The following is a 27,931-nucleotide window of genomic DNA, read 5'->3' on the forward strand; positions in this document are numbered from 1 at the left end:
AGGTTTCTCAGTACATATAAAATATGCAGAATTGCCACTATCTATGCCTGATGATACCTGCTGCTCAGTATCAGCCTGTCTGCAGTCAGTGCTGAAGAATCTCTTTATTGTATGAATGTGACTGAAAAGTATGGTAATGCTGCATTGTTGGAAAATCAAAGCCCTGTGCAAGCTTCTGTTATGTCACAACATATAGTAAAATCTTTCAGGCTCTTTCTCTATGCAAAAATGTGGGGAGGACAATGTAATACAAAAATAGACAATTTATTCCTGGCAGCAAGTTCATCTTCTTTCAGTTCTCTTCCACCCGAAAAAAAAAAATCATTATTGTTCTGTCTTCCTCAGAAGCAGGAGAGGGGAGCTAACCACTTAAAATAAAACCCAGTGGGTTGCCAAGAATGCACAGGGTTGCCTTTGTCAATTATTTATATATGAATTTTGATACTCTTTGTACTAGAGTATTTGTAATTGCTGCTTCTTCCAACTTCTTCCCAGTATATCCCATTAAAAATGTAACTCAGTTACTAAAAATAAAACCAGTAAGACAGAGTAACAAATCAAAGTGATGTTTCATTACAAGCTTATCTTCATCTGGATCCCATATCCCTCAGTTCCAATAGCCCATCTCTTTGTCTTTCTGCAGGGAGTGAAAACAGGAAGGATGTCAACCTTGAAAATATATTATTCTTTCCTCACTAGAAAGAAAGCTCATATTTACTTTTCTAAGCTCATTATTGAGATGTCATCCAAGAAATAAGGTTCACTGCTGAGTCTAAATGCACTTGATACTCAAAAGAGAAGTACCACCCAGAAATCCACTCAGAAATATAGTTGTCTGTTCATCGTTGAAGGTATAGGAGAAAAATAGATGGTTTTAGTAAAAAGAAAGCATAAAAATCAAAAGCCTTTCCCAAATTGTCAGTAGATTTGAGATTGTGCTGACCACCAAAATGAAATGAAAAATAAATCTGCGCATTCTGGGACTTGGCAAACCTTTAATTTCAAGAATCCACCTCGTTATAGTCCTATGAGAAATACAAAGCCTCACAACTCATGGATGCCTTGCAAGAGTCCTTCCCACATTTATAAATTGGAAAGGATTCTTTTGCAAAAGAAACTGGAAAGACCTTAGCAACAGATGGCATGTTTCTTAATTTAAAAGATTATAAACTCTTTTGAGCAAAGCCATCAGGGCTGAGTGCTTTGTTAGGCTTCCTGCCTCAACTTCTTACTACTTTATCAGGTCTAGCAGATCAACCACCTGCTCCTGAGTAAAACCTGTGTGGTGGACCTGATTTAGGAAATAGTTTGTGAAATAGGAGCGGGGCTTTTTATTCGCTGACAAGAAAACTTGTTTCATCTCCCTTGCCTTTTTAGTATTCCCCTCTTTGGTCACCATCCCTCTAATTATCTGCAATTGGACCATTTTTCCAGAAATCCCTCCAAAGCATGTCTGTTTTATTTCACTCAGCAAATAGTCTGCTTTTCACTAATTTTATAAAACACTTCATGTGTTTGCTGAGTGAATTTTTCAGCTGCCCTCTGGCAGTGGTGATCTGACTCAAAACATTAGGGTTTGTGTTTTGAATGTGTGTCATCTGCAACAAGCTAATATTTCTCTCCTAGATTGTCACGATGGCTTCATGTTCCTCCTTGCAAATCTGCTTTTTTAATTGCTTCATCAGAGTCCCCTGAGCTCACCTTGGTGGCTATGTCATTAACTCTGGGCTTATTAATTACAGATTTAAAAGCGTTTGTATAGGTGTTGTGCTATCATATATAGTAAGTTATGGAAAACTTGTCTCCATACAACTCTCCAGCATTAGAGAAGTGAGGTCTTAAGATATCCTATATTGAAAAACCTTCATGTATTTCCTGTTTGGGGCTTCAGTGAAGAAAAGAAAGATAATAATGCTGGAATTAAACTTCCAGTGTGTGATCAAGGGCTGTTCTGTGCACTGTGTGTTATTGTCCCAAATCTCATCCACTTTCTTGGTGTATCAGAAGCTGAGCAGTTCTAGTCTGAGGTCCTTCTTGTCCTGAAGAAGGGTTAAAATTAGCATTCTCTGCAACGGTTTCTTGGATGTTGGCAGCAACAAGTAATTCTCTTAAATGAAAAAAAACAAGAAACTCTCTGTTTTGGGAATGCAAATATTCATGATGATGGTACAGGTCTCATTTATCACCTCTTCCACACAGTATGTGGTAGCAAATGAGAAGGAGACAAAGTGTAAGTGCTTGCTAAAGTAGGAGTTACTATTTATTAATCTCTGCTTTTGTGTACTACAAAGAGACAGGTACACTTCTGTGCTGAAGTATCTTTGTAGTTTTAAATATTTATTTCTGTCCAGGTGTGTTTCTTAGGCACTTGTTATGCCTGCCTTGAGGGATTTAAATCCGTAAGCACCATCTGTTGCTGTTCATTGTGGACACATATGGCTAAAAAATATGATATTAGCGGAGATAGGTGTACTGTACGGCTCCTGCAGCTCTTGCTACTCAATCTCTGTCTGAACAGAAAGTGCCCATTCCTTTCATGTTGCTGACTGATAATCATTTTGTGTCAATCTGATAGAATTATCAACTACACGCAAATCCTAAGGAAAAAAGAAATTCCCAAGTTTAAACTCAATTTGTGCTTAAAAAACGTGCAAAAGGGAAAAAGGGAATGGTCCCCTCTACCCCAGAAGTCTTCTGAGACTTGTACCCTAAGAAAAAGAGACTGAGCTGTAATCTCTTTTTTAGTCATGTAGCCTCTGTCCTCAAAGGATCTGTTAATTCAACCCTTCTAAATGTACAGTGAAACAAGATTAACTAGAAAATGCACACCCTGGAAATAGTCTTAATGTATTCTGGGAGTGTTTATTTAGTTCCCAGAAAAGGAGTTACGTGGGGATAAGTTTACATGTGCTCCCCCTCAGCCATCCCTCCCGCGTTGCTCCCCGTGTGAGCATCATCTGCTGGAGGAAGCTGAAGCCCCAGCCCATCTCTGAGCTCTTCCCCACAGGGCCTGGAGATAAATGAGGGGGGGACTGGGACTTCTGAGAACCATGTTACAACAAGGTGTTTCACTCTCTTTCCTTCAGTAATTTCCTTTGCCAGCTCAATCACAAAACCCCTTTTCTGACCAGCTTGCTTAAGGCATAATGATGAATTGTAGTGGAGGTTTAATGTTTATTATAATTTAATGTTTCATTCAAAATTAAGTAGCACGCTCCCGTAGTCTCTGGGTAAATGGCCATATCTCCAAGCCCCATCCACACTTCTCAAATCGCAGGCTTAGTCTGCCATTTCACCGTGCACACAGGCTGTCCCCCTACATTGCTTCCAGATCCTTCTCTTCCCTAAACTTGTTCATCCAGAATTTTGCAATGCTCTGTTCAAAATCTGCATCCGTTGGGTCCGTGCACGGTCCGTCCTGTCCCTGACGTTTCTTCTAGCCCAAAAGTGACCATGTCTTAGCTGTTGTTGCATCAGAAGGCTGGAGCCTGGTTGCTGCATGCCTGGACCTAAGTGAGACCATAGAGAGCCTAAACTTCTCATACCCAAGGCATCCTGAGTGAGTGATTTAATGAAGTTAAGATCTGAATCACACCCTGAGGTGTGATTCCATGTTTACTACAGAAAGAGCCTGGGGTGATGCTGCTGCTAATTGGGTTAAGCATTTAAAGTCAAATGAGATGAGATGAGACTTTGAGTCTCTGGGTGTAGCCTTAGGAAGCATCAATCCTTTTAGCCTAGAAAGGGGTGGTCAGGTGAGTGTCTTCCACTTAGGTTGTCTCATTATCTGTCCTTTTTATCTTGCCACTCTTTGGCTTTTCCAGCAACCTCTTTATTTTTTTTGTTGCTAACTCCACAGTGTGTAACCATCATAAATACGTAAACAAAAGCATACGCACTTTTAACAGAAAAATAATCCACTATTGTCTGGCTCTCCATATGTTCTTCAATCTTCCTGTAGAAACCCAAACCCAAGCCATATTTATTGTTCTGGCTTAAAGCCAGAGTCTGTATTTGCTTTTGTGGGTGGCTAAGGAGTTGCGGTTTTTAAATAACTGTAAGCCTTCAGTAGCATGATAGATTACAACCAGAAATTACTGCATTTTTAAATTAAGCATGTGAAGTACCCTTGTGGCTTTCTGCTCTGGTCAGAGCAGATTAGCAGGGGGCTTGTTGCAGGAGGGTTACCCTCTACCTTCCTGGGGAAGCAGTGGATTGAATGGGTGAAAACCGGTCATCACATTTCCTTCACTGTCTGAGGTCCTTGTCTTCCTTAGGAACCGGGATGATAAGGAGTAGAAATCGGGGTCAAATATAACAGCCAAAGGGCTCTTCTCACTTAATGCAGATCAGCATTTAAGGGATGTAGCAGAATTTAGTCTTCTCACTGTACCATGCAGCCTTTGACTTTCAGCCAATGAGTACAAATGAAATGTTTTTTCCACAAATTGCCTTTATGTGGAGAAATTACACGTTTTAATTGAGCTGCTGTTTTATTTTTGTTTTTTAATGCTTCATTTTGTATTTCCATGGGGTTTCTGCAGGCATTTTCACATTTTCTAGTTGGGTGCTTCCAAAAAAATCCTTATTATAGAAAAGAAAGATTCAACCCATGACAGGATAAGCCTGAATCCCTGAGTAAATCAAGCTGTTCTGTAGCCTAAGAATACATATGGTAATTTTGATTAGTAGCTCTATATGGATAGTGTCAATGTCTTCTGCTTCCTTGAGTATGAAAAATTCCATGTTAAATCATATCTCCCATGTGTTCTCCTGTTTATATGTATTACTGCTGTCACATTGCTGGGACATCACTGTAAGAAGAGTAAAAAAGTGAGAGAGAAATTTTATTAGCCAACTTGTCTCAATCAAAACCAGTGTGAAAATTGTTTTTTTCCCACATTTAGCCACATTTCCATTAGCTGTTTTAAGCATTAACCTTGGAACTTTCTGCATATTTTTTTCAAAATAGGATAAAATCTTGAAGAATTCAGAGATGTCTTTCATTTATTTAGTTGTACAATAGCAACTGATAGTTTTATATCTATCAGCATATGAGGCTGATGTCGTGTGCCTTTAACTGCCTGTAAGACTGTAAGTGAATGAAATGTAGATTGATTTTTCTGTGCTGCTTTTTCTCCCTTTCTCTTTTCCTTAACAGTGAGCTGCCTCATTCCCCTCAGAATCTTCTAGCCACTCTAAATTCCTCATACAGCCGCAGCGTGATGCTCTCCTGGGTGCGCCCCTTTGATGGAAACAGCCCTGTTCTCTACTACATGGTTGAGCTTTCTGAGAACAGTGAGTAAAGTCAAATATGTTTCAATCTCATGTTCTTCTTAATTATTCAGTCTTCTTTCAGATTCACCTTTTGCTAGAGCTACCAATGAAATATTGCTGTTTGCTAAATGAGAGACACTGTGCGTGAAGGGGGAGGCCCTGGATTTTATGCTCAACTATTTGCCCACTGAAAGAGTTAAACAGGTTAAGAGGCCTTAGTGGAATTATTATACCGGAAAGCCTTGGTTCCACCTCCAGCATTGCCAGCCAGACTTGAGGCACGACTGTGCTTCGACTTGACATCTGTAAAATGGCAGTAGACATCATTTATTTCTTCCCATTGTTGTCTTTTTACTTTGTGTTCATAGATATCCTGATGTATTTGCAGCTCCAATTTTACCTGAAAACTGCAGGCAGTTAATGAAATAAGGAACAATGGTCTGTCAGAGGAGCAAACTTGGATGTCAATAGGAGCTGCTATCTCATCTGCATATGCTTTCATCTATTTTCTCTGCTTTCCTCAGATAGTCATTTTCCCCCCTTCTGTTAGGTAGTTGTTTGAGGGTGCTTGGAAGATATCCAAACACTTAGCTTCATAGGTTACAGACTTGGTCGCTGTGAATTTCCACTTCTCACAGTTTTATCATGCTGTGTGTCTGGTCCTTTGTGGCTCTCGGTTTGCAAGGTTATTCAGGGACATTGCTAATGCCTTTTTAGAAGTTGATGGAAAGATGAGGTTATATGGAAATCGGTCACCTTGGCAATACTTTCTAATCTCTATCACCCTTGGAGCTGGAAATTCAAGCCTAACAATTGATTCTTGATGAAAAAATTAAGAGCATCACTTTTTCTGACATGTGGAAATTAGCCACTGTATAACTGAATGTGAAACAGTCCTGATTTCTGATTATCTGGAGAGTGGCATTTTGTTTTGCCACACAGAGAGCTTGAGATGAAACTTAAGCTTCAGATCACATACAAGCCTTTTGCTTTGCAGGCTGGAGTGCATAACTTTTCAGATGTGGAGGTCCCAGCACTGATGATCTTGACATCTGTTAAGCAAAGTGCAGTTTTCTAATCCTTACAGAAATCCCAAGCCATGCCCAGGACTGTTGTCCTTCAAACAGTTCTTTTCAAGCAAAGACTCCTGATCTTTTTGTAACAAATTACTCAGAAAATCCAGTGGTCTGTACTCACACCCCCTCTCAGTCTTTTTATCACCACCTTCTTTTTTCATTACCACTTTTCTCTCCTTCCCCTCCTATTCACTGCAGGCAAGTCACCGCCCTTTTCCTTTTTCTTACCTGCTCTTTCACCCAAGGATGTTACCTTATGTTTCATGTTTCTCAGTGGCTTTGACAACACAAGCTAATAAAATCCCAGTCTAGGAACATGATGCAAAGGTACTAGAGCTACATTTACATAGTGACAGCACAGAGCTGGCAGAACAGAGGCACTTGGGTCCTGCGCTGAACTGTGTTGATTAGGAAGAGTCACTAAAAGAGGAGGCAGTTCATTCGGTGCCAGGAGAATTTTGTAAGTTCAAGTGCCTTTCTAGCAAGGATGCTTTGCAGTTGTTCTGGTTTAGGAATGGGGTAAATGTGTTATCATTTTAAAAGTGCTCTACTTCTTTCACTGAGATTTGCAGAAAACTCAGCAAAAATCAACAATAGTTCTCCAGAAGTCATGCGGACTCCCAACTCCACGGGGTCCTGTGGACCTTTGCACATTCCGTGATAGATCCAATAATTTTGGCTGATGGCATTGCAATCTACCACTGAGAGAGTCTCATTATCACAAATTGTAGGTGATATGTACTTCAGCAAGCTTGCAGCTGCAGAAACCAAACACAGACTGGATTTGTTGTGAATCGAGCATCTTAACTCCTAGAAACATTCTCGATCTTGCTGTCCTTTCAGCTTTCATCTTTATCTTTATTTACTTTGATTTTATGTACAATGTCTAAATGGTTACTCATAGAAGTAGGACAGAGAGAAATCCAAGCCCTTGAATGTTCCACTGTTGCTGTGTTCTCTCATTTCATGTATTATTGCTCAGCTTTACGGTTGCCAACAGAATAGCAGAGCAGTGTCAACAGTGATTCTATGATTTCAGTGACTTTGGTTCAGGAAGCTGACTTTACTGTCTGCATATTGTCACTGTCTTGTTTTGGGGTTTATTTTCTTGAAGTGTTTGTTTTTTAGAGTTATTTTTGGTCTCAGTAGCACGTGGTTAATATTTAGTTTCTACAGACTTCTTACTCCTTTGGAAAACACCACCTCTCCTTTGTTCCACCCCTCCCTGCCCCATACCAAGTGGTGTCTGTGAATGAAGCTGACATTTGATCTTGTGTAGGTATAGTTTTGTCTGATACACCTATGCAGAAGCTCTTTGCTCTTCAAAGAAAATTTCCTTTCAGGTTTTCTGTTGATCCCGTTTGTGCTGCAGAAAGAGCAACTGTCAAGGAGTTGGCGTGTGCCCTCCATGAACTCATCTGCTTGTGTCTGTCACTCTTCCCCTGTCAGCAGCAGTGCAATATGCTTAACGTCCCAGTCCCCATTTCCATTTGTATATTTAAAGGATAGGGAAGGAGATTGGAATTACGATTTATTTTCCAGTGAGCAAACCTGCACAGGAGACGTTGTTTTTAGTTCTGTGGAGCTTTAATACCCAGGTTTTGCTTTGCAGTTGCAGGTGCCAAGATGTAGCCCAGTTTTGTTTAATTTTTTTAGGCTTTTTGCTTTGAATAGTTTTCTAATAACTTTAGAATCCACTGAACTTTTTGAACCATGTACCATAAATAAATGTAAAATAACAGTATCTATTTCAGAGAAATAGCAGAAGAGAGTTCAAAATAATGACTGTAAATTTCAGGGGACTAATTACTCTCTGCATTAGAAAGAGGCGTGTCACTCCACCTGGCATGGATTAGAACTCCTTTTCATTAATATCATTTCAGTAAAGAGATATAAAAACCTTCTTTTAATTAGAGGAAAAAACAGTGGCAGATCGTGCACATAAATTGCTGGAAATAATGAACGACTCTAAGTCACCAAGTCACCTAATTTTTAAAATGAATGTATTTGGCACAGTGCAATGATTCTCAAATTACAAGTATTCACAGTAGACCATGTCTGTGGGTGACTTGAGACATATGGCCTTAAACATTTGAGGGCAAATTTATAATCTAATTTGAAAAACACAGTTCCAGGGAAACACAGTCATTAAGTATTCCTGCCCACACAGAGCCCAGAATGTGAACATTCGTTTGAAATAGGATTTTCAAATAAATAGTACCATACATTGCTGTCATTTGCAGTAATATAATTTTTGGATGTTTCAGGACTTATTTAGCCCCTGTTGCGAAATACCTAAGAATCCCAATGAAGTATCCTCATGGAGCTAGAAGAGGATGCGCTTATTTTAACCCTAAGAGGTTGAGATTTCTGGGATTAATAGAAAATGATTCTGAATAGACTTTTAACAGAAGAAATGAATTAATACTTCAAGAATTCTGCTCAGTGTACTTAAAATAAAAGCCTGGTTTTGCTTTGTTGTATTCTGGGATATCTGTGCACTGTGATGCAATGTTATAACTGAGATTCATCACGTTGTGCCAATGAGGAGATAATAAAAGCTCCTCTGAATAGCATATACACATGCTTAACTTTAAGCCAATGAATTATCATCCTGAATTTGGTAGTAACATTCAAATGTTATAAATTGAACACATTGAATCTTTGCAGAAATCAGAATAAAACTATATTATACATTATAAATGTGACTCAGATCTGTATATGATAGTGTTAAAAGATACTTTTTCTCAGGTCATTGGTAGACCCTGTTGAAGATCTACCAAGCAACAGATGAGCCATTTCATTTTTATTTTAACTTATTGCAATATCATATTGTTATGAAGATTTGAAAGATTAATTCAGTAAACTCCAGCACTGCAGCCAAATCCAATACTGTCATCTATGCAAAACCACCCCCCGGAGAAGGAAGGAGATGGAAATGTCCTCCAAAACTGCAAAAACCAGCTTTTTTAATAGATCTAATCTGTAACATAGAATTGGGAATTATTTTTTGCTAGTTTGCAAGGATGTAAGGTAAGCAGGGACATACAGAAGAAATGTTTCTTGGTGAGTCACCGTTGTCATTAAACTTGAGACAAGTGCATCCAAAAATTCTTGACAGAACAAGAGTAATTTCTAAAACCCCCCAAATCACATTGTAAACTAGAGAGTAGCCTGTGAGAGTCTTTGTTTCCAGTAAATTCACTTGGAGAGGCAATCCGAGTTAATTCAAAATACCCAATATCCTTAAGACGATAGACAGCTAAACACAGAAATTTTTCAGACAGTAGCAATTACAGCGGAAGAGCAGGCAAGCAAAGCCCAGAGTGCATTCTGGGCAGCTTAAGTTAAATGAAGGATTAGCACAGTCTGTTCAATCTAACAGAGACTTATTTAATAGTTTGACCTGGCAAGTCTTTTGTCACCATGGAGCTTCTCCAGGCTTCCTGGGACAGGCAAATGACAGTCGTCCCTGGAGGAGAAAGAAGTCGGTGCTGAAAATTTTATGGCATGTTTCTGATGTCAGAATTGCTTTTCTCTGTGGTAAAACAAGCTTCTGCACAATGCTGGGGTTTGTTGTGTATCTAAGGATTGAGAACAGCCTTTCAAAATATTCAGTTTTATTGATTGTCAAAAAAAAAAAAAGACTTGACATTTAAATTTTAAAGATACTGTGCACACTCACTGTATCCACTGCTCCATGAGTGAACAAATCCTCCCCAAACCACTTTCCTTTACGAATCAGGGTGCCCAGGAGATGAATAGGCTTCGTTTATATTAGTTTTCAGTTTAATCTCTCTTCCTGCCAGATCTTTTATCTTCCACCAGGAGAGGAAAAAGAATAAATAAAGTATTCTACAGATGCAGCATATAAACAGAGCAAAGCCCCAAGGTGCTGAAGAGATTAATAGGCCCTGTTGTTGAATCAAACTGCTCACTACATTGAGCTGCTTGGGTTAAGCACTCTCAGGTGGTGTTTACACTAGCAGTAAACAAATGAAATGCTCTAGGAAATGGACCACTACTCAAGTAGCTCATACAAGGGTATTTCACTCTCTCCTTGGTATCTGCTCTTCCATTTTCCTCAGGAAGCTGCTTCAGGCGATGGACTAAGTCAGCCATACCTTAACTTTGCTTACCTTGATTTGTTATTGTGCACTCTGGCTGTAACAAGATGAACAGTTGTTTTGAAGTCTCAAGGGAAGCTTGATACAATTCTGAAGGAACTAGGGTGCAAAAAACTCCTAACCAATGCTTCTCTAGATAGCATAGGTGTGCTTCCTTTGAGGTCTTTCTAAAAGAAATTCAATATTCAGCTAGGATGAATCGCCATCAGTATCTTGCAGCTGAAGTGACTGTTGATAAATCATTATCAACTGGCAAGGATGGAACTTGAGTGCTGTGCAAATGCCCGTCTCCACCACACTCAGTATTGTGCCATATCATCTTTGCTGTTAAAAAGTCTTTGTTCTCAGAAAGCCTTTACTGGAATAAATGTATTTTGAATAATTTTGAAGATGCCATGTTTGTAGCCCAACTGGCATCACATCTCACAGGACTTAAACTTGCTAAGGAGTCTGCCAGAAAAGCACTAAATTAGTGGTTTATGTCTTGGTGTGAAGTTTAGCAGCCTTCCACATTTGGGACATCACATCTTCATTTTCAGGCAGTCATCTAGGTGACCTGCCAGGAGCTGCAATGCACTTCTGATGAGATACGTTGCCAAGATCTACGGCTAGCTCCTCAGCAATTTCCAGAAGTGTTAGTAATTTTGAGCAGGGAGCATGAAAACAGCTGGTATTATTTAAAAACTGAACAAATCTTTAAATTGGCTGATTCCGTTGCCGTACTGTTGCAACACAGACCAAATGTCACTTCTCCCTGACTATTTCACTCATGACTTCAGGGAGAATAGTGACACAAGGCTAGGACGAAAAAAAAGTCAATATATTTAATTTTCAACATACTTAATTTCTGACCTCATTAAAAACTTGAAAATGTAATTTGGGCTCAGTGTGTCAAGTATGGGGAAGGACAGCAAGGGCTTTTATGGTACTGCCAGGGCTGTTTATACCAGGGAATCTTCCCAGGAAATGATTAGACCGAATGCCATATAGCATCTCAAGAAAAAAAAAAATGCAGACATTTAGAATTTGCAGCAGAAGCTTTCTCAGGTCTTACAACAAAGGGCTGATTTGGCAGAGGGAGTCACGCTTCTACACCTGCTTGCAAGCTGGGTAGGAAGATATTCCAAACTGACTGAATTTCATTAGAGTCCTTCCACCAGAGCCACTCATGGGTGTGGTGTTGTAATGGCCTGCCAAACAGATGGGTTGTGAAATACACAGCCCATCTGTCTTTATCATGCTTGTTTCCTCTTTTATTAAAATGTTAATGAATATAGTTTTTATTTATTATGCCATGGCATGTGCAGCATCACTTTCCAGTAGACAAATGTGCAATCTGCATAACCGTGTGGGCTGACAGGAAGGCTTCTTCTGCTGAAATGAAAGTTCTTCCCAAAGTTCCTCTTGAGGAAAACAAGCACAAAGAGTTTTGAGCAGTCAGAGGGGCTTTGTCACTTCTGCTGGGCTTTTAACAAGCGTTTCCATCTTTTTCACATGTGAATTATTCCAACAGATTCTCCCTGGAAGGTTCACCTATCAAATCTTGACCCGAAGATGACCGGTGTCACTGTGAGTGGACTAACTCCAGCCCGAACCTACCAGTTCAGGGTGTGTGCAGTTAACCAGGTGGGAAAGGGGCAGTACAGCTCTGAGACCAGCAGGTACAGTAAAAATAAATAAATTCCTGTGTCCTAGTGGTACAATAACGTAGAATTACTTGGAGAAAAAAATGCTGATTGTTTGTGGATGAAGAAAATAAAGTTACTTTTTGCACAATAATTGGGTAACGGAGCAGTTAGCATCACCCAGGCCTCTGGAAAGAGCTCTGCAGCTGTCGGTAATTGGTGATAATGGCAGTTAGGCAATGCAGGGTATCAGCACTCAATGGAAGAAGTGCCCTTATGTTCCCAGAGTATTAGTTGAGCAGAATCTTGGAAATATTTTTTGCTCTTGTGTTAAGCCATAGCAGTTAGTCTGCGAAGGAGTACAGCATTTACCCAATCATTGCAATGTCACTTCTGGAATTCACCCAGATGCGACATAGAAGGATGGCTTCATCAAATTTAGTTTCAAATGCATCCCCCTTCTTCTGTGAACCAAAGCTTGCTGTGAGCTTGAATTGCAGAACAGCTGAACTCTAAATGGCTTTTTCAAAATGTGGGAGTTTGATATGAAAAATATTGAAAGAGCTGAAAGAAACAATTTGGAAGGAGTCACAGACACTGGACCTGAGCTCTAACTCATTCAGGCTTGTAATCTTTTTAAAGAGTTGTAGCAGCCTGGGTGATTCAGAGAGAATAAGGTTACCTCAGCTGTCTGTCTTGTTGCTTGCTTAACTGATTTCCTATTATGTTGATTTGTTGTAACTATTTCATGCATGTCTTCAGCAGTTTGATCAGCGTTATATTTCTTTCTCAGTCATCAGACTTTGATAAAAGAAACTGGTTCACATGGAGTGGATACATGAAACAGAAATGTTATCTATCATTTATTTCAACACCCACCTCCATCACATTCTTTCATACTCAGGTTGATGCTACCTGAGGAGCCCCCCAGTGCCCCACCTAAAAACATAGTGGCCAGTGGGCGCACCAATCAGTCTATCATGGTCCAGTGGCAACCTCCTCCTGAGAGTGAACATAATGGAGTTCTTCATGGGTACATCCTAAGGTAAGTAGTTTCCTAGCCTAGGACGTCCGGAGATAGATCTGTGTGCGTATGAAGGAATTCAGCCTGGTGTGACTTAAGGATGTATTAAAAACTGTTTCTAATTCCATTAAATATATTAGTTATTATTCACAGATGCTGTGACTGCCCTGGTTTCTTGCAGATGAGAAAACAGCTCTGTTCAAGTGGCCACAAGAGTGCAGGTGCTTGAATTCTAGCCTGCCTATCCTGGAGACTGAGTAAGCTCTGGGGTGTCTGTCAGCTACTCCGAATGGGCTGCCTAGGTGGACTCACTCCCTATGGACATTCTCAACATCCAGATAGTTTTTTTTCCATTTTCAAAGTGAAGTGAAGCACTAGGCACTCCAAGTGTTCACATGGGAAGTTGGTACAGTGTAGCCTGCGCATTGCAGGTGTGTATTTGCTTAATACAAACTCGACTTCCTGCTAAAAAGGTTAATTAAGTTTAGCAAAGACTCAACAGGGCCATGCTGTTGAGTGCTTCCAGCACTGTGGAAGAGCAAGAATAGAACTGATAAACTTCAAGTTTGTGCTAAACAAAACGGAGAGAGGGAATGATGGGTCAGGTGCTTCATAGCAGACCTTGATTTGTTTTTGAGAAATCAGTCAATCGCGTAAGATTCTTTCAGCCCCATCCATATTTATCAATGAGAAACAGATTTAAGCAGGTAACTGAATACATTCAGTCTTTCTGCTTACGCAGGATTTATAGTGTTGGAAAGGACGTTGCCACACGGAGAGACTTTGCAGAGCATTTCCCTTTTGTAATTTTTTGGGACTTGGTTATTCACTCCTGCTCTATTTAGCTGCAGCTTAGTGGCTCATTTGGCATCCTGCGTATTCTGAGTGCTAACAGCCAGCTAGGGCTGCACCTTTAGTAAAGGAGACATTATCTAAATTGGAGTTTTTGTGGGAAACTCCCAAGCATCGCACCACCACTGACATATTCCAAGTGATGGTTATGGCCTCTGCTGACATTTTTAATACAGTGTCCTCCAGACCTGCTAGAAGATAACTAAATGCTACAGCTTAAATGCCAACATCCTGTTCATGCTGTGTTCCTGCTTTTGCTGGCATGGATAGAAATGCTTTTGTGATGTTAAAAGCATTGATGAGCTCTCAAAATAGTGCTGGAAAGTTCCTTCTCTCTGCAGGCAGAGTTGAAGTCTGTTAAGCTCCCTGTTACCTGCTTAGAGCCTGTTTCAGTGGTAAACGACTTGTGCAAGTGCTGGTGGTTTTAAGAGCTGGCCTCAGTTTGGAAGCTGTGCCAGCCATCAGTAACAGGAGCAAAAAGGTTGTTTGACTTCTATCTGTAGCTAGGATGTTGCGATGAGACTTGGGTACAGGTGTTGCTTGTGGCAGTTGTTCAAACCAGTCTATTTTAATAAGGTTATGTCCTTATCTATTCTCAATGTCTTACCCAGTCTCAGCATAAAGTCCTTTGAGAAAGCAATTCCATAGCCTCCTACTTCTGGCAGCCAGTTCTGTTTTCTACATATAGTGCTTTCAATAATATTTAACATAAATATTTTCTACATCTATCAGCATAATCGATCCCTGTCCTTACTGTAACATCTCTTCCCATTTAAATAGAGAATGATCATATTCATTATGCACAATCTGTTTGATGTCTACTTGCTTTGTCTTGACTACAGAGCAGAGAAGCCAGTTATTTGACAGGAATTTAAAATATTTGTATAAATGCAAAGCTATCCTAGGCTGTTCTTCCAAGTCAAATTTTGTAGTCACAGCACTGTGCACTGAAGAAAAGTCTTCCTGCGCTGTTTTCTATAGAATTAGGATATAACAAAATGAAAAGCACGGTGCATCCCAGAGACCCAGTGCTCAAGACATGCAAGATACTAAGCTGATGGAACACCTGATCTTTAAAAGTGAAGGTGCACTGCACAAGTCACATGGAGTATGCATCAAAGTCCATGGTGAGAAAAATCATGAAGACATGACATTTCTGAACTGGCCTCCTTCCTCTGCCCTTTTTATCACCAGCAGTATTGCATTTATAGGGCTGCCATGCTAACAGCATAATAGATTAAATCACAGGAGCACTCTACACCTTGGCTGTTTGGTGTGAGACAGAACATCGCTGTACAAAGAATTTACTTTGCCAAGAAGAGTACATCCTTCACAGGAAACAAAAGGAAGGAAAAGGTAGATATTGCGTGAAGAAGAAAAAGATGAAGACATTCAATAAACTCGGCTGAGGGCTGGTATTTCTGTGTTTCCATTTGTATTTCATGAATGGAACTACACCAATGTAGCATTACAAATATTAAGTGTGCCAAAATATGGTCAGGCAAGCAGCTCTTCAGCAGAAAATAGTGGGGTTGTCAATGATTAAGAGCTGATCTTTTTATAAGAAGACTTTAGAACAAAATCTGTGGCTGAAACAGATGAAGAAGTTGTCTAGTCATAGAAATTGCACCAATTTAACTTAGATGAATTTAAAATTGAACTGTAAAATGTCAATGAAATTGTTCTGTGTCAATAATCTTTTGGCGATTACTGTGAAGCAAGAGATGAATGAGAGTGCATAAAAGCTGTGTAGTGAATAAAAATACAAATGTTTCCATGTTTCTGTTTTTCATGGAACGGTAATGCCTTATGTCCCTTACTTGGTCTGTGGTTTTCTGCTTTTTTGTGAATTAACATATTGTAAGCAACCATCCTTTTCCTAAAGGATGGAAGACAAAGGGTATTATTCACTTTTACTGATTTGCAAGGTTTGTTTGTTTTCTATAATTCAGTTCCTCGTTGTTTACTGCCCTAAAGAGACACATCAAAGGAGCTCTGTTTTCTGCAGTAAAGGGTTTACACAGGAAAATATGTTGAGTGTTTCAGTTTCCCATGTCCAAGCAGAAAGTTCATCAGGGTGTTCACCACTCAGCCGTATTTGTTACAGCCCTTTTCCTGGAATTCCAATGCTTAACTAATCCTCAAGTCTCAAACATTTTCCACCCATATCACATGGTGAAGTAAATCCTGATGGAAACCAGAGGTGGTGGTGCCTGAGATTCTAGAAGGCCAGAGCCCTCTGAGTTCTTCCTTTTCAGATTTCAGAGGAGGAGGAAAACAACGTTTTTCAAGCTGATTTACAGCAGCACCCTGATAAAAATCACATCTGGGCTTTTTTTTTGTACTAAATCACAGCTTTTACTAGACAAGACACATTTAAAAAGCTGTAATTTTTCCATGACCATAAAAAAGGATAAAATACCCTTTTTGTTTAGCCTTGAGCATGTAGTCTTGGTGAGATCAGATTATAAATACTATAGCAGTCAAACACGATATGGTCTTATCAGGAGTTATTCTGTTCTTTCTGATTATTTTTTCATTATTCTTTGTATAATTCTGCTGTAAATGTTTGCATATTGCCTGTTCACAAAGAAAGCTGGTTTGCTAGTCAGGATATTTGCTATAATTGATACCATCTAATTAACTATCAAACTCTTCTTCCCATTTGGTAGGTATCGCCTGGCCGGCCTCCCTGGAGAATACCAGTATAAGAACATCACCAGTGCAGAAATTAACTACTGCTTAGTGAAAGACTTGATCATTTGGACCCAGTATGAAATCCAGGTGGCATCTTACAATGGAGCAGGGCTGGGAGCATTCAGCAGACCTGTGACAGAGTATACTTTACAGGGAGGTGAGCAAATCAGATCAATATACCCTTTATAGCAGCAGTTTATAGCACAGTCTCCTAAGGAGGAGATGCACTCTCTGGTATTACCACATAACATCTTGTAAAATGAATGGTCCATTCAGTCAAATTTGATAGAGAGCTTGGGGTAGGAAATGCAAATTTCAAATGCCTAAGTAGAGACAAGATGAGACTCTGCTACCGTCTCTGGTGTAGAAACAGGTGTGAGTGAATTTAAAAATTATCTATTTTTGTTGCCTCTCGTGATGACGTATTACCACACTTATAGGTCAGAGTCAGCCACAGCATAAGTAATAAATAGAACTGCTGAAAAGAGCTGGTGTCCCATGGAGTAGATTTATAGGACACATGATAGGCAGGGGCAGAGGTTACTCTGCTAGGAAAGGTAGAGAGAATGTGGCAGCTGATATACCACATATGCAGTATTGGAGACAAAAGCCAAATAAACCAGCTGCATTAATTCTCATAATCACCGAATACCTTGTTTTATAAATATAAAATAAATTGTGGAAGGAACGCTAGGGAGAGAAATACAGCCTGTGGAGAAAGTGTGTTTTGTAGCCTTTCAGGAATGGTGCAGACATTTGCAAAGAGGAAGATAAAATGATCTTTAAAGCCCTTATTTTTATTCTACAGCTCTTCCACACCTTTCTGGTAAGTGCTTTAAGAACAGTATAAATTACATCAACAAAAGGATATGTAATTACTTTTTACAACCAGTGTAAGGCATGTTTACACCTCTAGATTGGTATAAAAATCTGTAGGAAAATTAAGTACCAGGCCCTTAAAGCTTTCATATATTCCCATAATTGCAAGATTGTGCTGGATTCTGAGCACTGGACAATACATGGTCTCTACTTTATTGGTTATAAAACAATTAAAATATTTTTAAAACATACAGTTTTATAGTATATCAGTTAATTTACAACCAGTGAAGAATATTTAGTTGTTTGTTAATTGTTACTAGGAGTACATTATAATATGGTTAGGTATAGTTTCAGGTGTAGGGAGATCTTTAAGAAAAGATTATTCATATGCAACCCTAATTAACCACAACAATAATTAAAAAAGGAAGCTATCCATATTGTGTCTTAGGCATGTAAAGTCTCACATTTTAGAGGAGTCTAGACACACTCAACATCTTTCTAGAAGTATTTATAGCAGACCTTGAAATGTTTTTCTTAAAGTCTTCTCCTTGCAGCCAGGATTAGTGTTTTGCATCCCTCTAAAGACCAGATCTCAGCTGAGAATTGGTTTGCACACAGAATTTTAATCTCTTTTGTAAATATGCTTGTAATTCATTACTCTGTTTATTTGCACATTTTAAGCTATCATAACACCTTAACCTTCCATCTGTCAAGACTTAAGTTTGGACTTCGCACTCTTTTTCTTAAACCCTGCAACTGACTCTAATTTCCCTTGATATTATGTGCTGTTATTATCATCCTTTATTGATTGGCTGTCTTTTGTCATTTATAAGGATATAAATTAAGTTTAGTCAGTCCTGCATTCATATTAACGAGAAGTGTTTAGACTGCAGGACTCCTGTAATGGCCTGTTTGTCTTTATGTAGTTCCTAAATGCTCAATGGTGGGTAGGCATAGAAGAAAACCTGGATATTTCCTATTTGTTTTATATCAGTATTTAATAATAGCAGTAAATTACTTCATAGATGCTGCTGTGTCCTAATGAATGACTTGCTGGGTTTCTGTGCAAATCACCAGAGGCACGTGGTGTATTCTAAAAAGAGTTTGAAGCCTTTTTACATTTACAGTTGAAAAGGGAGGCTAGTTGGTATTGCGATCATTTGAAACTGGATTGATATCAAGACTCCATATGTAGTGCACTACTGTCCAAATCTCTGCTCCTTTGTCTTTCTAGTAATTGGGAAATAACAGAAAAAGACAATGGCTGTTTCTTGCTCTGGAACGTCCTTCCTAAACCAAACCAGCAGAAGTAAGAAAAAGCCATGTGGAAAACTGCCTTGTAAATCATATTCTGATTTTAATATGAGCAGAGATAAATGTCAAAGACACACACTCCCATCTATCCCCCTCTTCTACTACCACCACTGCCGCTGCCTCTGTTCTGACACGCATTAAATGATGTGAGCTATGCTGGCAAGAACCTGTCTGTCTGCCTGCAGATGAAAAATACCTGAAATACCTCATATTAATCAAGTGTGCTGTGAGTCAAAGCCTGGCAGGAAATGAACACTGGGAGCACATCAACCCATTGGCAGGAGCACATCAGCATATTGGCATCTTTGTCATGGGGAATATTGACTGGCCATAAAAGCTGTAAATTTATACCAGAACCTAGTCTATTAATCCCTTATTAGTCCTCTGGCATTGCTCTAGCCACTGATAACTAATCAGCTACTCCAAGATCTTTGAAAATCACCACCATCTAGAATATAGCCAAACTCACAAGATGCTGAAAGATCGGAATTTGTAGAGAAGCTGGCGCATAATGTCAGTTAGATAAAATGTCAGAAAGACTTACTGGCAAAGCACTGAACATCCTAGCACTGGGGTCAGACAGTTTGACTGTCTCTAAATCTTGAAAGTCTTTTCAGAGTGATATTCAGCCTAATCCTTTGATGCTCTGTATATATAGGTCTTTCTTCATCAGAGTTTCTCCAGCTGTTCCTTACTTTGATGTTACTTTTCACAGGGATTTGTGCCAACCTTCTGCATAGGGCAATTTTTCCTTATTTAAACAGTGTCCTGCAGGTGCAGGACTTTTCATTGCACGTGAAAAAAATGAATTTTCCCAGTGCCTTTTCATACAAGAGCAGCTTTGTGAGAAGTAGAAACATCTTTCTGGATGGTGACAACGTTGTCTGTGCTCTGCACTATTGGACGTGCTTACCTTTTCCTGCAGGTTGATTGAGGAAACAGAAGATTCCATCCTTTACTTTGTCTGTCCCTTTTATCTCATTAGCATGAATACTTCTGAACCTCTCTCTCTCTCTCTGAAAAACTCCCACCACTCCTTAGATTTAGACAAGGCAAAGTTTATAAGCAGAAATGTAACTTTAATTACATGCCTTCTATTGACACTAACCCACTTTGTCTTACTTTAGATGCTATATCTTTCTTCTAATGCATAGCTCAGAGGCCAGTCTCATGTCCTAAAGTTCATAGATCTCGGCATGTAGCTTGATATTGGTTTATTTTCCCTTCTGTTCTGTGCACGGACTCCTTGAGTGGCCAGGAAAGTCTGAGCAAAAGGCCATTCCTGAATAAAAGAGTGGGAGAGTCACCAGACTAGTGAGTATTGATGGTGCAGAGAGAAAGATGAAAGCAAGGTGAGTCTGTTCAGCCAGAACCAAAGTGGTTTCTTCCTCAGACAGCAGAGGGTGAGTCAGAGAAATTTAAAAGGATTGAGACAGAAGACTGGAGAAAACCCAGTTAAATGAAAACTTCCTATTCTATGTAGGAAATAATCTTGGAAAAGGAATCTCCGAATAAGGGGTGTCCTTTTAAAGCCTTACGTTTTATCTCGGTGAAAAGACATTTTTCTTGGCAAAATCATTTTAAAGATCTCCACTCACTTGATTTGGGGAACTAACCAACAACCTTGAAGCATTGATGACCATATTGGGCCCAGCTGCTCCAGTGCAGAACCGGGCTGGAATTGTAGTGGCTGGATTTTATATCTCACAGTTTAATCATTGTTAGGTGTGATTGCTGTCTACTGCTCCCTTTTTTTTATATATATATATTTTCACAAAGGTTGTGAAATTAGCAGTTGTCTCAGTGAGGCCCCTGGGCCTCAGCACTTAATAAAGTGGTAAATTCCTGCCCTTGTGAGAGGAATGCAAGAAAGGAAAAAGGCATTTCCTATCTGCAAGAAGCAAAACTCATCAGTTAGCACTGATTCTTATACTCTTGAATTTCAAATATTGGCATGCGTAGAACTGTAGAGACCACTTTTTGCATCTACCTGCTGCAGTTCATAGCCCAGCAAAGGATTTAAGCTGGGAGGATAGTGGAATAGGCTCCACAGGAGGAATTCCACACTTCTGCGGCAGGCTCCCCACTGCTCCCACCAGGAATATGCAGCTTAGCACATCAAGCCAGTGCATTAAAGAACAACGGGATCTTCACACAGAAGTAAAATCTGCAGTTTCCTGAGCCTAACTTATTGAGATGTGGAAAGGAAGCTGCCACCTCAACGGTCAGGAGCTCTGGAGGAGTAAGAGCCTTCTACAAGCCTCTGTTGAAGATCTATATTTAAGGCCAGTAGTCTAGCTGTCAGAATCTCTGCAGGGTTTACATGCTATTTGCACATAGCTAGAGACAGAATAATTACATGTACACATGCTTAACCTTAATGCCTTCTCTTCTCTCAATTATCTCATCAGACAAACCCTTTTAATGGCTTTTATCTAGAGTGCTTCCATGACCTTTTCTACTTAGAATGCTGAGCGTTAACTTGCAGTCCCGGGGGCTGAGCTCTTAACAGATTTCCAACCACGTGATCTTTATCGGGAAGAAAGTAACAGTTGGTTTTGTCTGACCAATTTGATCTGCAAATCTGAGATGGCTCCCAAATGGGTCTCCACGGAGAGATGGTTTAGGAATACTTGCAAACATGGTGAAGAACGGGTTTAAAAACTGAGGACACAAGTGCTTGGGGATTACTCTTGAAATACCTATTTGATATTGATAGCTTTTGTACCGCTTGACAGGAACCTTGTAGAAAGAGGATAGATACCTACCACTGCATTAGAAAACCCTTTCTGTAGATAGCTGCAGCTTTGGGAAGTTACTAAACATGATCTTGAAAAAGTATTTGAGTTTTGAAGTGACCAGAAAGTCGATTCTGATTTAGCTTCTGTGAAACCACCCTCTTTTGTCTTTCTTAGTTTTTTAATGCAGAACTGTTCAGATACTCAAGAAGTCTTTAATATCAGGACATAAAAGTAGAACTTTATACTGACACTTTGAAGTAGATTTGAGATTATAATGCCAATATTATACTGATTAAAAATCTAAAAATGTATTATGTTATGTATTCTGCAGTATAATTAAGCATACGCGTATCAGATGAAGCATGTTCTTGTAAATGCATTCATTGAGATGCAGATGTTGATTTTTCAATAAAGGTGTCTAAAGAGGAATTGTAATATAAATCATGATTTCCAACATTCTGAAGGTTTTATGTTTTCCATTCATAATTTTTACCATTTTTCTTCTTGTAGCAGGTACTTTCTGTGTTATGATGATTTATTATTGTTTCAGGAAATTATCTCCTAATGGAAGAAAAATATTTCCCTTTTAAAAAGAAATAACTAATGCACTTGGTTATGCACATTTCTAAAACTGCAGTAAACCCATCCTCAAGTACTTGCCTGGGCTTTTTTGGGGACTGTACGGACTGCAAAGGAAAGCTTGGAGCTTGTTGATGCAGGTTTTTTCCTCTCTTAAAAAAAATATGCAATATTTTGAATTATAGCCAAAAGACTCATCAGACCCTTAGAATAAGAATTGTGCATTATTGGAATCACTGGACATTTGCTATTCATTGTACAACATCCATGGGATCCTCTATTAAAGCAAATAATGCCCACAGAAAGAAAGCAGCAATGTGCATGCCAACCCGTGTTTTAGGAAAATGAGAAAGGCAGTGAGAGTGTCCTGCTGGGAGTGGTTGTACCATGAGCTCTCAGATAACCAGTGAGTGTTTCGGATGCTCTGGGGAGAAAACAGACTCTTCCTACCACTGCCCAAGTTGTGCTTTTCTTCAAGTGTGGCTGTCAGTGGGCAGCACGTGTTATGTGTAGATTTTCTGTACAATAATTGTGTTACAAAATCAACCTAGCTCATATAAGTAGAGTTATAATGTAGGAGTTCAACAGAAGGAAGAAGAACGTGTGGAAAGGATGTTGCTCAGCTGATTTAGACTTCATGACAGGAGATTAATATATCAATGATATCCACATGACTCTCTGATAACAAACTACCTTGAAGGTTTCTAACACAATTTTCTTCTGCAATGATAAATCTCTAGTAGTTACAATATCTGAATATGCATATATGAAGGAAAGTAAGAGCTTTGGTGTTACCATTGATTATACGAAGTATTGCACACAAAAGCGTACTGAAAGTTATCTTGTGGCTCTCATAATAAACAGTTTCATCAAAGAACATGAACAGGAAAAAAAATACTTTTAGTAGGGGACTGCCAAAGCAGCTGGTTACGACTGTAGAGTGACTTCTATATATATGACTGAATAGCAAGATGATTTGGTGAATTTTTTTACTACAGAAACTTTATGATGTCTATAGGTCATTGAGATGATGATATAACCTTCCAAAAGCATACAGGCAATTATAATACATGGCAGGGAATAGGGTCTGGATTCTAATGAAAATTTAGAGTCATATCAGATAAATTCTGAGTTTAGAACTCAATAATTATGCATAGCTCATAAATTGTGACATCAGGGTTTAAATTAGGGCAAGAAAATTTTGAATATATGCAGTTTCTGAGGTTAAAAAAATGTGCAGAGCTAAATTTTCCAGCCACAGTGTAGTCATCAGGGAGTTTCAGTGACACAGGGCATGAAAGTGGATGTTCTTGTCATTTAAAACCTGGCATCTTTGAGGATTTTGACATTTCTCAGTGTTGAAAGTTCTGGGTTGTGGATGTCTTTGATAAGCGTACACTGTCCTACCTCTGTTGGTTGCAGCCTCAATGAACTTGTGCACCAGTTAAAAATAATGCCCCTTTATGTTTCTTTCAAACAAACATTGCTTTTTATGGAAAAAAGGGCATTTTTACATTTTGAACTTAATGTCTTGATTTCTTCTCCATACAAAGATTCATCCTGCAAAAGTACTTTGAAGCTTTAAAAGTTTGTGACCTGTTTCTGAAAAGTATGGAGCAAACTACCATTTCTCAGTGGGAATTGTGGATACATTTTAGAAGCGCAGGTCATTGGGCTTTGGTAGAAATTTTCCTTTGGAAGCAGAAGGAACAAAGCTTTCCAGGCTTCAAAACCACTTGTGGTTAGTTTCTCTTTCGTAGAATACAAATGCACACGGCTGTCAATAGTGATGTTTTTGAAGCTTTATTAAAGTTATTTTATAGGATTCAAAGGGCATTAGTCCGTTTTTTATACTCAAATAGCAATTTTCTTCTTAAACTTACTATAAGCTTGGTAACAGACGTGTAAAAAAATAGACGTATCTGTTAGTATCCTTTCCTCTGAGAACTATAGAAATGACATCCTAAAGCAGGAAGCTGAATAAATTGCCTGGAAGGTATTTAAAGAGATATTGTAATAAATGGCAAAATATTTAGATGGGTTTTTTGTTGTTTGAAAGCAGTATGCCTCTGTGTTCCATACTTTCTTTTGTATTGAGAAAACATCTGTCTAATTGAATACTTGGCATAAAATGTTTATGCAACTTTTAGTAGATTAGAGCATGTATTGGCTCAGAATATATATAATCAATTCAATTTACATGAATGAATATCATATCAAGATAAAATGAGAACATCTCCAATTCCCAAGAAAAATCTATATTGCCTGTGATGTGACTGGTCCTAATTCTTTAAGCAGCAGTAAATAATAAACAGACGCTGTCACCAGATTATAATTCACAATTAGAGTTTTAATTGTGTGAACTCCATGTTTGCTTGTCTGATCTGGGGAATTGTGCTATATTGAAAGACTCAAGAAATTTCTTTCTGAAACTCTTCATCTCTGTGCAGTCATGGATAATTGAAAGAGATGTGTTCACCTATCATTACCTAGCTTCTGTCTCAAGTCTTTATGAGAAATTCATCTGTGGTATAATAAGCTACAGAAGTCATTTTATCCCCTCCCCTTGAAAGAATCTCCAATACAGAATGAGAAATTAACCCAATTACCCTTCTTTCCAAATCATTGCTGCCTGCAGTATCACAAGGAGTGCATCTTTCTCTCAAGGTTGTTATTACTTCTTGAGTGGCAGTGCATAGCTTCTATATTCATCTTTTGTTCCCCCATCCTCCCTCCGCTCTGTTTTATTTTATGTTTTCAGTGCCTACAGCTCCACCGCAGAATGTGCAAGTCGAAGCTGTGAATTCCACAACCATCCAGTTCCTCTGGACCCCTCCGCCCCAGCAGTTCATCAATGGTATTAACCAAGGATATAAGGTAAATAGAAACAAGATTTCTGTAACTTCAAATAACATTTGCCCTAGCGGTCCTGATACGTAACAATTAGAAATCAAATCTGATAATTTGTGAATCTCCACAGTGACTGAATGTTATCAGACCTCTTACATAGGTAAAATGAAGAGAGAAATGAGAAGTTCTTGCTCCTAGCATAACATTTGCTAATTTATGCAAGTTCTGGAAAGGGAATATGTCATCAGCTAGAAGTCCTATAATACCTTTGTCATTCACCTGGAGAATTTCCAAAGCCAAAAAGCAGCTCAGTGCCAATCAGTCTGGAAAGTCAGCACAGGAGATATGACACTGTGCCACTTGAAAAATCAAATTTGAGATTTCTATTTACTCTAATGCAAAAATGCCTTCCATTTCATTAGGAACCACGACATCACACTAAATATTTGTCTTAACTTTCCCACTGTGATGATTTGGGAGATATAAGAATGTAAAATTTATTAATCATGCTTGATGACACGGAGTTAGCATGTTAAGTCCCTGTTGATGGGGCAACTGGCAATATCTATTACAGTACGCAGAGTAGAGAGTGCTTAACTGAGCACTTGTTGGTACTTTGACCAGTGGAGTGCATGCTAAGAAGGTAGCTGGAGTGGTTTATTTCTGTCTCTCAGGAAGGACTGCTTAATAGAAGCTCCTTCAGCACATCAGAAGTAGGGGCATAATAAACGAAGGGTTTAAAATCATTCACAGAAAAAGCAAAGAGAAATCTCATAGGAATCACAGAGCAGGAAAAGTGAAGACCAGGTATCTTTAATGAGCAGGGAGGAGGAAGGTTGATTTAGGTGTTGGGTGAGCAGAATGGATATGTAGTTCAGAAGACAAGTTGTGAATTGAGGGATTGTATGTAGATTTTAGTCCTGGAAGACTTGATCCTTTTCTAAAATTTCAGAGAATGGTTTGGGCTGGGAAGAACCTTAAAGCCCATGCAGTTCCAACCTAATTTGTAATTTGTATCTGTTGGTGGTCAGTGAAAACTTTTGAAATTAAAAAAATTTCTCTTTCCTTTAATTTCTTTGATTGCAGTGGATTGTAACAGCTTTATCATTCTTGTTTCTCATAGGGATTGTGAATTGCAGTACTGAGACTGTCAGGTACATCTAGGCATAGTTTTGTGTATGATTTATAAATCACTAGTAGTCAAATCTAGGCCTTTTCTTAAGGATTAAACCTTTTTTCTTCCTGTAACTGACAGAATTGTTCACCCTTATTTTTCGCACATTTCCTGAAGACACTGCAATGAGATGTAGTCAAAAAAGAGAAGTTCAATTCTCCAAAGTTGTAAATGCCAATTGTAACCCACAAAGGTGATTTAGAAAAGAAAATAAAACTTACTATTCCATCAACCATTTTCCATTTTTATCTTTTCTTTGAAATTTATTTGCATTTCAAGGGGTTGTAAAGTGCACCTTTTCAAATATGAAATATTCCTAACAAAATTACTCCTTATAGTCCTCTAGCTGTGCTTTCTGATTATCAGAAACTACCGACATTGGCTAAATGTGTCAAATATGGCTCATTAATTTCAGGCATCTATTCATGTTTATGAGCCTGAAATCAATACAAGTAGCACGATTTACATAGATACTGAGCAAGACCTGGAATTTTAACATGCTCGTATGAGCTACACGGTAAGAATTTTTGGATCAAATAAAAATTTCATAAGCACTTTAAAGCTGTAGAACCCTAAGCCGTTAAGGCGATTTCAAAAATTGTTTTAAAATTTCAAAGTCATTTGCCAAAAATGAATTTTTTAGGTCCTCATTTAGGTAGCTACGCATAAGATACTCCTCTCTAAAAAATATCGATCACCCAGAAGATCTGCCGAGATGAATGAAACCTGGAAGAACAGAGCACATCTGACAAGCACACTATTTTAAATGCATGAAAATGTCTTCAGGGGTATAACTTTTGGAACCTAGGTGCTGAAAATTGTAGTATTCATCTTTACAGCCATTTTCTATTCTTTTTGTAGTTGCAGAACCACATGAATCATTCGCAATGCAGATATCCCTAAACCCCCAAACATTGTAATCCCCTTAGTGTGTTAGGCTAGGCTGGTCAATGGGATGCTGGGGGGCTGTGGGAAGAGAAGGATTCCCTCCCATCCCTTATCCCACTCACCTCCCTGGCCAGTGGAATCTTTAAAGGAGCCCCAGAATAAGATAAAGCATTTATTTCAGGGGAGCATTGAAAGTACTGTTCAGCTTTCTTTCAGCAGCAGAGACCATCTAGGCTGCACAGAGCAGCCCAGAGAGGGACAAAAGACTCATGGCGTACAAATAATCATTCACGATAGGTTTGGCATCGTTCAGTAGCAGACATGGAGAACTGCAATACCTCCATGGTATCAGTATATCCCTTATCACTAGTGAATGTTATACACATCCCTCCAGTTATCACAGTAACAGTGTTATATCCATCTGTTCAGCATCAGAGCTGACAGTAGTTTAACAGCACTGCTTGTTTTTCACAATGAGATTAAGATGATTTTGGCAGCCAAGAGTACTTGAATTCCAAATAGACACAACTTGTGATGAGAACTCATCTCTGTTTAAATTTTTTAGCTTCTAGCATGGCCAGTGGATGCTCCAGAGACCGTGACTGTGGTCACCATCGCTCCAGATTTTCATGGTGTTCATAGTGGCTGTATCACCAACCTGAAGAAATACACTGCTTACTATGCATCGGTTCTGTGTTTCACCACACCTGGTGATGGACCACAGAGCCCACCCCAGCTCCTGCGTACCCTTGAAGACAGTGAGTAGTCAACACGGGTAGAAAATATCAGGGCTTGGATTTTGTTTGGTTGGATATAAAAGCCAGAATTTTCAAATCTAGGCGCTTAACATTGGAAATCAGGATCACTATCAGTTTGTAGTCTTGTCAA

The 27,931-nt window shown here is 39.0% G+C and overlaps 1 protein-coding gene across 2 annotated transcripts in view; it reads left to right on the forward strand.

The window, feature by feature from the left end:
- The window catches only part of SDK1 (sidekick cell adhesion molecule 1), a 396,340-nt gene that overhangs the window by 263,750 nt on the left and 104,659 nt on the right, over positions 1-27,931 (forward strand). For both annotated transcript variants that reach the window (XM_069870517.1, XM_069870518.1), the window contains exons 14-19: positions 5,162-5,298; positions 11,994-12,141; positions 13,010-13,150; positions 16,654-16,835; positions 24,893-25,008; positions 27,609-27,801. In XM_069870517.1, the coding sequence (XP_069726618.1) occupies positions 5,162-5,298; positions 11,994-12,141; positions 13,010-13,150; positions 16,654-16,835; positions 24,893-25,008; positions 27,609-27,801 (917 nt within the window). The remainder of the gene's footprint in view (positions 1-5,161; positions 5,299-11,993; positions 12,142-13,009; positions 13,151-16,653; positions 16,836-24,892; positions 25,009-27,608; positions 27,802-27,931) is intronic.

This window comes from Phaenicophaeus curvirostris, chromosome 16 (assembly GCF_032191515.1).
Source record: "Phaenicophaeus curvirostris isolate KB17595 chromosome 16, BPBGC_Pcur_1.0, whole genome shotgun sequence".
Lineage (NCBI taxonomy): Eukaryota > Metazoa > Chordata > Aves > Cuculiformes > Cuculidae > Phaenicophaeus > Phaenicophaeus curvirostris.